Source organism: Thermobia domestica, chromosome 10 (genome assembly GCF_964235325.1).
Source record: "Thermobia domestica chromosome 10, izTheDome1.hap1.1, whole genome shotgun sequence".
Taxonomy (NCBI): Eukaryota; Metazoa; Arthropoda; class Insecta; order Zygentoma; family Lepismatidae; genus Thermobia; species Thermobia domestica.
Window position 1 is genome coordinate 97,404,647 of NC_137463.1, and position 14,272 is coordinate 97,418,918.

The following is a 14,272-nucleotide window of genomic DNA, read 5'->3' on the forward strand; positions in this document are numbered from 1 at the left end:
TGTAACACCACGTCGTTCCGTTCAACCCTTCTCATTTCACACAATGTCTCCAACTGGCCACTAACCATAAGCTTAAGGACAGTTTTGACGATGCAGTGAAAAACGCAATGATCTCTTTCGATGTTCCCAGACAGTTCCTCATGCACTGTACTGACGACGACCTGGAGATGGACAAGTTGAGACTGTGACTGCAATATGAACAGTGCAGCGCGTTTGAAGCCTCCTTCTGGATCTCCTGCACTGCCCCTCGACTTTGAGAGGTCGTGACGGCGCAACCATCTGTACCAATACCAACGCAGTTTTTCGGGTCGAGTGAGAAGTCCCGTAGCAAAGTTGGAACAATTTCTCCAATTTTCCCCCCAGTCAGTGAGAGTTCGGGCGGTTCTGCGTCTTCGGATTCCGAGCTCGAATCAATGACCTCACCTTTCAGCTCTGCTGATCGAGGATCAATGAAACCGAAGCAGTCTTCTCTTATTTCATCCATGTGTTCGTACCTTAGAATCAAAGACAGCTGAGATGTGTGCGAAACGACCGTAGTCTCATCAAACATAATAGAATATAACTGATCCTCTCGTACTCGATTGACAATTTTGCAGAAGTGATTTCTCATCCCCAACCCTGAATGAGGGCATTTTGTGTGGTTTTATTGGCAAAAATGGTCCTTTTCGATGCTTTCTTCCAGTGATTCTTTAAGAGATCGTCACTACAAGCCATTCTAAATTTGAGCAATTTTCGAAAATTGCCCACGTTGAACTTAGTTTCTGCACTGTCACCATCTGAGGTCCAATTATCCACACACGCACCGTCCCTGTGCAAGGGCGCCGATCCTGGGGGGCCGGGCCCCCCAAATCTCATGTGGGCCTGCCTATTGTATTTATGAATATACAATATTTGACATAATTTGAATGCAATTTGTCTTAAAATCCTCATATATATACATTTTGCATCTGAATGGCCCCCCAAATTTACGGAGAAATCGGCGCCCTTGTCCGTGTGGCCTTAAAAAGCAATGCCTTGCCTTCCAAGGAATATCATATTTCCCAACATTAATTTCAGTTTGTTGCGATTTAGGATTATTTGTCTTCTTGACGAGTTGATTTGATTCTCGACTGATTTCACTGGTTCCCAGTAGTTTTTCAGAAACGCTTTTCCGATCTTAAGAGTGTTAATGTGATATTATGCCTTGTTGTAAGTTTCTAAAATACCTTAGAAAGTAGCGAATTTATTCAAAGTTTTAATCTCAAGAGTTTGGAGAGGCATGTTTCTTCGATATCCCCTCCCCCCACAAAACCCGTTGCAAAAAGTGAGCAATATTTACAAAAAAGATCCCTCTCCTTATGGGAAAGAACCAGCCATGGATAGTTTTCCAGATGTTCTGGCCGCAAGTAACATCGTCCTTCTTCCTTGTGTGTAATTTTAATATTTTAGAGGGCTTTTGGGGGGGATCGCCCCCCTCGCCCCCTCCTTTAATCCGCCTCTGGTTGGAAGCTACGTAGGCAATCGATAAATTTTGCCAATTCCTATCAATATATTTAAGCAATATTGGCTTCTTTATAAAACAACACGCATTTAGGCATGTAGAAATATACAATTTGGTTTGTTTCGTATATTTAGGCTTAAAATCCTTACGAAATACCGAGGTTATCAAGGAGAAGACTTTCGCTTAAACTGACATCCGAACCGCTACTTGGGTTACGCATGAGAAAGGGATTGTGGTTCGACCGAGAATTGAACATGGGACACCTTGATTAAAAGGTGAAAGGGAAATAAAACTATTGCAGGTGGTTTGATATCTGGAAACGTTACCATGAAGTTCACACGATTCGCATTTTTCATTCTTTTTATTTTTGTGGTTTAAACCAGTTATTAAAAAAAAAGTTGGTGTAAATCAGCCAACCCTAAAAGTAAACACTTCTTTTTAAAGAATACACAAATAACTAGCAAAATAGTATGTAGTATTTTTACTTCAAAATATTCCATACCCTCTTTTTGAAACAAAATAAAATGAAAATAAAACATAAGAGAAATACTTAGATTTATATGATACACTTAAAGGCTGCACATCTAGAGCTTTTGGTTCTGTATATTCTTGAAATTCTACAGTTAAGTTTTATATAACCACCATCACACGGTTTACCCAATCCTCAAGTTTTCTGAATTTTTAACAAGAGGGATTCAACATATCATTACGGAACCCCCCCCCCCCAAAAAAGGACTACGGAATATATTTAAGTTAAGCTAAATACAAGCAACAAACATGACTGAGTGGTTAGCTTTTGCGCTTCTATCGGGAAGTCCGGGATTCAACCAGCATTCGACCATTCTGACAAAGCTTTTCTTCATTCCATCTGTGAATGTAGAAATAGTGCGTGTACTGTGAGTTGGGCGACTTCCTTTTTTATTGTTTTTAAATCATTATTATTACTAATTACCAGCAGTGACGGTTTTGCGAAGGTTAGGGGAGCGGTCTTTCGGACTGAAGCCCGTTCCCCAAAGTTACGGAATGTCTGCAACAAACGAAATATCTATTATTTATGCCTTTACTCATAAACTTTAAGCTCCCGTCAAATAAAAATTACGAATGTTTAAAAAAACTAAACATTAGTAAGAAACCCTTCCTAAAATACTTTTCTAAATCCGCCACTGATTCTCAGTATAAAATGATTTTTAAAGTTGTATCCGGAAGATTATTGCTAAACATATAAACGAAACGAAATATTAGTTATGCCTGTACTCATAAACTTCAAGCACTTCCCAAATAAAATTAGGACTTTTTAGAAAACGAAACAATCAGAAAAAAACCCTCCTAAAGTACTTTTCTAAATCCGCTACTGATTATTTGTATAAATTGGTATTCAAGGTTGTGTCCGGAAAATTATTGCTAAATCACTTCACAGCTACAGTATAACAGAAATGTGGAAGTACGGTTTGACGGATATATTGAAAAACGTACGCTTCGACGGATAATAGAAAAACGGGCAAGTTTAACTTTTGCGCTAGAAGCTAGAGTACTAAAAGCTCTTAGAAATGAAACACGGATGACAAACTACAGAAGAAAAAAGATGTCGATAACTCAAAAGTTAAAATAAAGTTAAATAGCCTCTAAAATTACCCTCAAATACTACATTCTTCATATTAGCTTTAATTCATAAAACATGTGCTCCATCCATCTTGATGGTGAATTTCAGAGCGAAATATCACATTCAGGTCATGGATTTTTTATCTAACTATAGAATATACTATAAGAAAGCTATTTAGATAGAAAAATCATGAAGTTGAAAAAAGCCAAAATTTCCAAAATTCTCGTTTTTTTCCCAAAAAAGCCGGCTTTTTATGTGAAAAAAAACATCGATTCAAAAAAGCCGGCTTTTTTGCATCTCTACTTACTTCAATTGTTAATTGAAATTAACAATTAAATTTACAAATTAATTGTTAATTGTTAATTCAATTGAAATTTGCCCAACACTGATGCACAGTAATACCTATTAACAAGGGACTCTTCCGTCTTCATCAGTTCCTGAATCGCCCCATGAACAGAAGATAACTTAATTCGTCCGAACTAACATAACCTTGTGATGTGACGTGCAAAGCACTGCATTTCATCCATTCATTACATTTGTTCATTTTCTTTACTACAGCCCTCAATTTTCTTTTCCTTTCATCATTTGTGTTTATGTAATAACTAGCAATGTTCACTTCTAGACATTAACCTATTACTGCTTGTGTTATTTATTTATTTATTTATTTACTTTTTATTTTTTCTTGGAATCATTTCAATCCATGTATGTTTAATATGAATGTAATGAATAAAAAAAACAATAAACATGACAACCCTTAGACCACCTACATTTCCATAGAGATAATTGATCTATATTACAGCACGTACCCGAAGAAAGGGCACAACCCTTTAAACGGGACGACAAACAAAAACAAAAAAAAAATGCTTGGTGCTGAATTAACACACAAGTAACACGCTAAAGTGGCAGTCATTTTGTGTTGTTTCAACACCTTATTTTTTACAGTGTACATATACCATGGTCCCAGATTCGATCTCTGATGGAGATACATGTTGTTTGTTGCTTTTTATGTTCTTCTCATAACTTTTCATGATTGACTATAAAATGTCAGAATCAATTCATTACAAGTTGTGAAATAATTTGAATCAATTCAACATTAGGCTACTACAGATATTATCACTTAGAACAAAGTTTTGCAATTGAACTATTACACTTTCGTACCTCTAAGTGCGAATATAAGGTGTATTCTCGAGCCATTTCAATAATAAATTAACACCAGTGGCTGTAAATTAACTTTCAATTGAAAGCTATTAGAAGTAAACTAATTCAAGATGTTGATCTCATGTTGAATTGTGAGTCCAGATTTAATATACTCAAAATGATGACAGAAATGCTAAATCTTAAAACGAACAGATACATTAAGTTCAATTACGACAATTGCAAAAGAACAATTGTTTATTATTTGTTGTTATTTCAAATGTTTATCGGTATATGATAATACACTCAATGGAAGACTCAGCACTAACGTAATACTTGCAGAATTCAAACTGAAACTGACCCAAGCATCGTAAGGAAACTAAAGAAAATCACATGATGTTGAAGGTCAGTCTCAGCAAAACTTTCTGAGTTCGTTATTCCTATGAAATTGTAAGTGAATGTTATTATTCATAATACCCTTTTTCAGCATAATTAAATAATGAAACTCGTCATGCACTCATTGAATTCCGTTCTATTTAGAACTTTATGCAGAGTCGTTTTGACGTATGATTAGCGTCATACTAAAGGACTGACTACTGCAGGAAGCATATGTTAGTCGAAATCTTTAGTATGACACTAATTACGCGTCAGATCGACTTTGCATAAGGCCTTTAGTGTTTAGTACTAACAAGATCAATTGTGGTGGACACTCTAACTTATCTATTTATTATTTTGTTCATATATCACTTACCACCTGCAGCATAAAGACCATCTTCTGAGGTAACACCAGTGATCCACGGCAGTGGTTTCGCTTTTCCTTCCTTCACAATAATTTCAGGGTCTTCCGGTAAGAATGGGTCGTTACCTGCTATTTCCACAACGGGGCCAAATGGAATGTATGGAGCATACATCCATACCTAGATTTGTAGAAGAATAAGGCATTTGATATACCACGCTACTAAACCGTGGAACAAACATGATGTAGGGTGAGCCAAGTAAATATAAGGAAGGTTGTGACGCGACGTTGCCGTGTGGTAAAGAGGTATGGGTATGCAGACGCACTATAATGCGAACAGACGGGCACGTGACAAGCTGTGACGCCTTTCTCTTCAGGCCGGCTCAAAATATTGTTTGTAATAATGCTAAACAGCAATAGTAAGTAAGAATACAATTTCGGTTAGAAGTAAGTAGTCACTCTTTGTAACGATTTCCTTTGTCGTTTTTCTCACACCCATTATAGAGATTTCACGAATGTGTAACATTCACGGCAGAGAACTAAGTACAGCGTTTAATTCAGAAAATATCGTGGCTCTGTGCAACCCTAATACAAGTTTTAAATTTGGGTTCACTTGGGCGACTTCGGCGTTTTCGCGGAGATCTTTCGCCCAATGATGAGTAGCCACAGGCTATGTGCCTCAGTATGGTAAGCTATCCAAGCCCGCCCAGTAAGAAGGACTTTCCTCACAAGAACTTCAGATTACAGTCCAGGGCAAAGTGCGTTGTCCCATATATAATATCTAACAATATAGTAAATAGTGGCATCCTCACTTCATTCAATTATTAAGCGTAATATAAACTGTAGACTGATAAACGTTTGTTGTTATTCAGTCAGTATAAACCTACGTATTTCACAAATAATGAATTTGTTTTTCTTACAAGACATCAACATGAACACACCAGCATGAGGGGACCAGGGACCGGACCCTGTTCGGATTAGGTTTTGTTCGGATTAGCCGGATTAACAGTAAAATCGCGGTTTGAAGCGGGTGAACGGGTCTATTGTATTGTAATACATAGCGTATATTATTTCAAAACATGTTTTCTGACTACAGTATAAGCACTGTACTGGAAAAATGTTTAAAAAGTTGGAAAAACTTGATGCCTTTATTTTCCCATGTACAATACGTACAGTAGTTATAAATCTTTCCGTTAAGGGTTTTATTATCTTTGTGTAGTTCAAAGGTACTATATCTAGGTACTATAAGACCATATTTCACTCATACTAAACCTATAAGTTTCAATATTGTATATACAATACGTACAGTGTATTCTATTCCAAACTTTGTGTAATTATCGTAATGTGGCTTAAGGCCTGAATACAGGTACAGAATTAAAGAAAAAACTGTATATAACGAAAGTTTATTTTGTTTTCTATAAAAGCATGCACCCATTTCCATTCTTTTAATTATTAATTTCCTAAAACTGTTTATTTTCGTAACAATAAATAAATAAAATAAAATATTCTTTCCAGACCTGTTCGGATTAACCGGATGTTCGGATTAAAAGTGTTCGAATTATCGAGACTCCACTGTAGTTTAATCTGCTTGGTGTGGTTTTCCCTTCAACAGTAGTTAAAAGTTTGGTGTAATAGTAGTAATTTGCAATCTCTCAGACATAAAGCACATATTGCTGTACAGAAACTTCATTTAGAAAATGCTGATAATGCAAGAGAAACATTAATTTATAATTAAAACAGAAGTGATGCTGGTGTGATACTGTCGCTAGATACTGCGCCCTCTTAATAATAGAATAGAATAGAATATTTTCATTGTCATTAAGTCTGTATACAGACAGTAAATGTCAAATGAAAATCTATAAGTAAATTCCTTCTTTACTTATACCAATATGTATACAGGGTGTTTCAAAACAACACCGACAACGTTTGGGAGTGATTCCTGATACCCAGATAATACAAAAAGTATAGACCAATCTGGGTGCACAAATGCTTCCTTTCTGAGTTATAGGCTGCCGAAAACATGAAAAAATGAACTTTGAAGGCCCACGACTCCAAAACTATGGGACCTTTCGCGGTCGGGGCAAGACTTCACGTAGAAACTAATATGTGCACTATTCAAGGATCCATGTTTCAGAATCCTAAGGCACTCGCGTAACAATTTTTATCGAGGGATTTTGGCTACGGGTATATAATCTGAAGTACTCACCAACTCCCTCCATAAAAATTGTTGCGGAAATACCACAGGATTCAAAAACATGGACTTTTGGATAGAACACATACTGTTCCTAAGAGAAGTCTTTACCTGACTACGGAAGGTCCCATAGTTTTGGAGCTATGGACCTTTAAAATTCATTTTTACATGTTTTCGGGGGCCTATAACTCCGAAAGGAAGCATTTGTGCACACAGTTTGGTCTATGCTATTTGTCATATCTTGGTGTTAGGAATCGCCTCCCAAACGTTGTCGATGTTGTTTTGAAACACCCTGTATATCTTCTTCAAACTCCTTAACCTTATAATAGGGTACAGTAACTAACCAATCATACACTTTATTTTTAAATTGAGTGATAGGTAAATTTTGCGTATTGGTAACCTGTTCATGAATCTTATACTTTGTACTGTATAACAATTTTTGATTTTTGATAGTCTGCTATACGATATATCAACTTGTTTAGCAGATCTTGTATTCGACGCTAGTGTTGATCCGTATTTGCAGTATTGTACCTATAGGTTAATCTTAAGTTTATTTCGTATAGTTATCTTTTACTTTTACTTATTTTTCATTCGTCAAATACTCGAAAAGCAATGGAAATACAATAAATCAGTGCACCAATTATTTGTTGATTTCAGAAAGACCTACAAATAGATTATATGAAGAAGCTTTGTTACCTGACCACTTTTCAAATTTCCACTTGACTTCGACATTTCCTTGGACTGTTATCGCAATTGCTGCAATCACTGCTGAATGAGATTGGCATTTATCTATATTATTTACATAAATGTATTATTAATAATAGGCCTAATGCCTAAGACAAGTAATAGTTGCTGTTGCTACTAAAGAATGTTTTTATCTCTTCCAGTATGTATGAACTGATCATACCCATTGTTTTGACAATTTATCACTGTTATCCAATTTCTATGCACAATCTATTATCACTCAGCTCCCATCTGGCAAAACAACATCACAAACTAAGTATATCAACCAATTATTAGAATTGTACCACGTTAATATCTCGGCTGTACCCCAAATTTTGGATCTTAGTGTAACATCCATCATCGTCAGTGGTTTGTATATGTTTGGTATATACACGCCAAAGCTCCTATAGTCGGCCCCCGTAGCCGAGCGTGCTAGTGCAACATTCCAAAGCTCCTATAGCCTCTACCTTGAGGAAAATGATATGCTATAATCGATACTGCCTTGGACAGAGGAAAGACTGATGGAAGCTTATTTCATTTGCTCTCCAAGATCTCTATGATTCGCTAGCATTATGGTGTATGTGTCCCCAGTGTTGCATTTCCCAGTTCTTAGTGCTTTTAGTGCTTTGTGACGTGCAAAGTTAAACAAAAATATAATCCTCAGGCTTATTATTTACACCGACCAGGGGGTGTAATATTCTCTGCATATGATGACGCTCTAAGTATTCAACAACAACAACAACAATATGTGATTCGACAAAGGACAAACGTCATTACCACCCTAAGGTTCTATAATGACTTCTGAAAATGGTATAGAAGACACCACAGCACCTTATGAGACATCCGTCTCGCCTGATTGATCACTCATTTCTTTTCTCGTGACTATGTTTGGGCCTTGAGAAATATCTTAACCTAATCTCTTGGCTCTAACTGGGCCCTAAGATTACCAATCGCTCTCCCTTGGCTGCGACTGGACCCTGAGAAACATTATACATCTACCTCGGGCTGCGACTAGGCCCTGAGGTTTTCACGAACATGTCCCTTGGCTGCAACTGGGTTCTGGAACATCACTAATCATCAACTATACCAAATTGAGGGATTCTATGGTTTTAGACCCTCCATTAGAATCGTAACTACATTGTATCATAATAAAGTTTTATAAACAGTTGTGGGAGAAAGTAGAAATCCCATATACATTATTGCTCTACCACAGCTGCCTCAGCAGAGAATTGTTATAATATATAGGCCTTGAGTGAATTCTCTCCAGAAGATCGCTCATAATACTTTCACTGACTTACAGAATTTAGATGTGAAATCACTTTTCGGAAAACGAAATTAAATAAATAAGAAAGAAGTTTATGGTTCAGTTTGAGAAGAGATTGTACTTAAGGGAATTGGTAGAAGGTATAGTGGAAGGAAACCTAGGAAGGAGTGTAATGTTGAGTACGTCTAGAATTTTAATAATGTGATTTTACTGATTTCTACTTAAGTGAATTTGAATGTAACTTTGTTTCAAAGTGATCTTTTATTATATAAATTTAACATTACTTAAAATTACATAATATTAGTATTATATACCTTAATTTTCAGAAGATAATGGCGACTTAAATAGATTTTAAAAAATCAGTAATTCCAACCAAGGGCGCCAATTTCTCTGCAAATTTGGAGGGCCCATTCAAATGCAGAAAGCATATATGAGGATTTTTAAGACAAATTGCATTCAAATTATGCCAAATATTATAAATTTAGAAGTACAATGAGGGGGCCCGGCCCACTCGGCCCCCAGGATCGGCGTCCTTGATTCCAACCGTTAAAATTTCAGTACATTTAAGAGCAAATATAAAAATAATTCTCTAAGGAAGTAAATAGGCTAAAGAAAACAAATATAACGTTAGTAAAAGAGGCTAACTCGTTACCATGACCAATGAAGCCAATCCTGGCGGGGCGAAGGGGTCCGCCCCCCAAATTTAGCTTGAACACCCCAAGATCTGGATATCTTTGCTTTGATTTTTGCTTAGATGTCTGACGAAAAGCACACAAGACATGGACCTTTCGTCCCCCTTCCCCTGCGAATCACTTTCCCAAAGTTATACAGAAATTGGCGCCGCTGACCATGGTACACGGAAGTTTCCAAGTTTAGGGAAAATTATGAATCAGGAACAGAGCAGTGTACGGATATGGGCTATTTGTTATTGTTATGAAAATCAAGGCTGTAGCCGAAATTTTAGAAATGCTGGAAATGTTCACGAAGCTAATTAATTATATAAATAACTCACGTCTCTTAAACATCTATTTAAAAATTTCTAATATTAATACCAACCAGAAACTTCCCAACTTGCTCCACAATGCGTTGTGCTGGTCGCTGACGAAGGCACTGAACAAGCTCACTAGAACATGATGTTGGACATCCAAGGTTGTCGGCTAATTGGTGGGCTTTCATACGACCATCTTTTCGGAGAGCCCAATGTGCTAACGCTACTCCACTAAAGGATATTCCACGGTGAAACAAACCTACAAAGTATCGTACGCTATGTAAAAGAATTCTCAATGTAGCAGTCACATTCAGTAAAATAAATTCAATTTTCGTTCTTTATTTTTTACAAGTAACTAAAATATACTGTTAAAGTTTAGAAAACACAGAGCTCTAGAACTGTAACACGCATAGAAGACTGTCTTCTACAGCATAAATGACGCAAACATTATTGCTGTAGAAAGATTTTTGATGTACGACAGACAACTGACTATTTATACAAATGTAGGCATTGGTACATGGAAGCTTATGGGATTAGGTGGATCACTAGGTGTTCCCAGTGCTATGCTAAACGCTGCTTAACTAGTGTGGTGTCGCCAGATAGTGTCAAGTGTTTACTGATAATAAAGCAAGTAATCATGGAATTCTGCTTAGATACTTACTAAAGAAATTAGTTTTCGACCCTTACCGCAATTCCGCTTCTCGAACTACAACGCTAGAATCCACGAATTTTCTTATTGTGACTACTACAATAAACGTACAAATTTGACAACAACACGTTATGGCGTTCTGCGCAAGTTTCGACTCAAAATCTATTTCCTTAAATGTAAATTACTATTTAAATAAAATATGAAACACAACACGAGAAACGGTCAAGGAATATATCTATTTCATAATAAGATCGTTACTTTAAAATATTTTACACATACAAATGAACATTTCGTAAAACTGAGCACTTCTAGTAAGATCTTACAGCAAGTGCCATCTTGTGTGCTCATTGTAAAACGAATCAAGTATTTTCTTTTATTTGTTACATTTTTCGATATCAAGAGACACAACCAAATGAATCAGTGTCTTGTGCTGTAGTTGAAACATTACTCCATGTTATAGTACAATATCTATAATATGTAACGTTTCATTGCGCAGTAGTTAAGGCAATGAGCTAAAATATGTGCTGACTTCCGGGTGGTGATCCACCTTAAGCGTGAACAAAGTTTCAGGGCAAAAGGTGAAGAAAAGTTGAACTGAGTGGAAGATTGTAATCAACTTCAGAACCTTTTGCAACATAATGTCAACTAAATCTGACGTAGATTAATAACTACAGAGGAAACCAGGGTGTTATAGTTAATCCACAAACAAAAACTTAATCTGTGCTATGATGCAGACTAGAAAGTCTCCTTTACAAAGCTTGCGTGGCACAGATTGCCAGTTGTAGTGTGTTATGTGGCAAAATATTGAAGTAAATGGTAAATATTGCAATCAGTGCATATATTTCAATGATAATTATATGGCAAAGTTTTCCGGCCAACATTCTTCAACGACGAGAGTTGATAACGTTATTTGATATTTAAAATCTGATTATGAGAACTTCGCCAGATGGCAGTTAACTCTCCGTAAATTTGATGAAAATAATTGGAAAAGTTTAAAAGGACTATATGTGACAAGAACGTAGAAACTAGGCAAGTGCGCGAGACCAAACGAGACGAGAACTGAAAAAAGTCTCGTCTCGTCTCGCAAAATCAAAAGCTGTTCTCGTCTCGCGTCTCGTCTCGTCTCGCAGACCTAAGTTCTCGTCTCGCGTCTCGGAAAATTTTGGAAGTCTCGTCTCGCGCGAGACTTCTCGCGTTTGTCTCGCGGTATCGCAAATCAATACTGGAATAATGTAGTCTTCATGCGACCCTTTTAAAATAATGTATACTCAAAGTTTACATAGTTTCGTTTCATAGTTGCATTGTTACACAATGCTTATCCACTCATTCCGATTCACAATGCTTGATTATACATCCCACATTCTCGGTATTAAAAAATTTCAAACTGTTTGCAATCTGAAACACTAGTTTTTTTTCCTCAAAATCAAAACAAAACCATAAAAAAAGTAGTGGAGTACCGACAGCATTTTTCTCCCCCTCCTTTTCTGACGAATAAAAGCTAAGCAGATATCAGTTCTGGTTTTGGTGAGAGGATCCGTCTTGCAGCCATAAATCCATTTATCCTAAATTTATGTTTACGGAAAGAAACAATTGCTTTATTTTGACTAAATAATTTTCCTTCTTAAACAAGCCAATAGGCCCTTTTTCTGCCTTCGTAAAACAAGTTACCGTAAGAAAACAATTTGGTGGGCAGGGAGAACAAATCTGTTCTAAACCCAGAGGCTTTACATCACATTGGAACATATATATAATGCATTGAAAATAGGAAGAAGAAAGTCAGAGTGTCAGAGACAGACAGAAACAGAGAGAGAGAGAGAGAGAGAGAAGATATGGTATCCTCTGACCGACGCCTCGAATTTCGGCACTGAAGGAAAAATCAAAGCGAGCCGTATATTTTTGAACTAGTATATTTTTACCGAGGGTGCAATAACAGAAGACCGGAAACCGCAGCCGCGAATATGCAATGTTACCTAAGTTCATTGTTTCCGTCTACAAAATTTTCCGAAAAGACAGATTCCAAATATGTTCTCAATAAAGGAATAAAAAAAATGTATTGTATTGATGTTTGCTATCCTGCTTTTATGATTTGTCAAGATGTCTCATCATCAGGAGGAGGGTGGATACACAAGACAAAACGTGTCCTTTTTTCTCCCTATTTGCCTCCTCCTCCTCAAGAACTTTATGACCAAAGATCTTGGCTCACGACCCCAAAGAGAAAATAAAGAAAACAGTGTAGATAATGGAAGAATCTATTTTATTGCATTTTGGGAAAGTAGTGACAAAGAAAAACTAACACAATCTTTATTTCTTGAATCTTTTGTCATGAGGAAATCTCCTAAAATAACTAGATTTTGATTAACCTTGTTAACTTAAACCTATCATGAAATCAGTAATTGTGACAACCTGACCAAACCATTTCAAGAAACAAGAACAGCTAACTAAGCAACTATCAGTGTTGCCGAAAAGTCACAACATTACCCCGTTAACTAGATACTTTGAAACTACCAAAATAACAGTAAAACATAAAAAAATCAATACAAATTTCATAATACAAAGGAAAATTGTATTATTTTATTTCCACTAGTCGGCATAATTTATAGTAAATGTTCAAATAAATGCTGGCCCAAAAGTTTAGAAATAAACTATTAGTTACTGACTTGCCTTCGTCTGCGATTGTCTCTACGATTTCAGGTGATGATGTGTGGAAGGGATGTTTCGATGAGAACCATGCACTTCTAAGGTATCAATTTTGTAGAACATTAACATCTTTGGGGAGCTCTTAATTATGACAGCATTGTTCCTTACTGCAAAGTGCAACACGAACGCACAATCTTGATTTACCTTTTCTGGACCCATTATATTCGAGGGTTGAGGACGATCAAGTACAAACAAATTTTCTTTAAATTTGGCTTCACTCGAAATAAAAATATTTTATATCCACTCGAGAACTCGGTTCAAAACATCTCCAATTCGATTCGATATTTGCTCAAGTTTCGATAGTGTCGGGTCCAAACGAGTTTAATTCTATAGTATTAGTAGTTTTTATGTCAACTAGTGATGCTCACGAGATGCGACAGGAGAAACAATTAGTCTATCTTGAGATGTCGTTAATGTATTATCTCGAAACAAATGTGAACTGTTTCTTGAATATCACCAGTCCTGGAGACAGATTTGATTTTGTCTTGCCCAGTCTCTATCTCTCGCCTCAAAAACAAGATTAAAGAAAACAAAATACGGAAATTTAGCTGTGTGTTTAGCAAATAGTAAACATTTTCACTTTCGGTATGACCAGGCCTGAATTCAATTCATTTTTGGTGTTTATTTAGCGTGGTAATGGTACAGGAGGAGTTATATAAAGAATAAACACGCGAAATCAGTGGACAATTTACTGAAGGTATTTTCAGCGAAACAATTGTTGTTGTTCTCCTTCTTTTGCGAAAGCTTCATCCTCAACCATATAAGTGTCTACACGTTCAGCCGAATCATTATCGAATTCATCGTCTGAAC

The 14,272-nt window shown here is 36.4% G+C and overlaps 1 protein-coding gene across 2 annotated transcripts in view; it reads right to left on the reverse strand.

Moving 5' to 3' along the window:
• LOC145662591 (venom carboxylesterase-6-like) overlaps positions 1-14,272 on the reverse strand; it is a 135,810-nt gene that overhangs the window by 73,139 nt on the left and 48,399 nt on the right. For both annotated transcript variants that reach the window (XR_014127066.1, XM_081728308.1), the window contains exons 5-6: positions 10,185-10,375; positions 4,966-5,131 (exon numbers count right to left, since the gene is read on the reverse strand). Coding sequence is in view for 1 of the 2 variants with exons in the window: in XM_081728308.1 (XP_081584434.1) it covers positions 4,966-5,131; positions 10,185-10,375 (357 nt within the window). In the remaining variant the exon portion in view is untranslated. The remainder of the gene's footprint in view (positions 1-4,965; positions 5,132-10,184; positions 10,376-14,272) is intronic.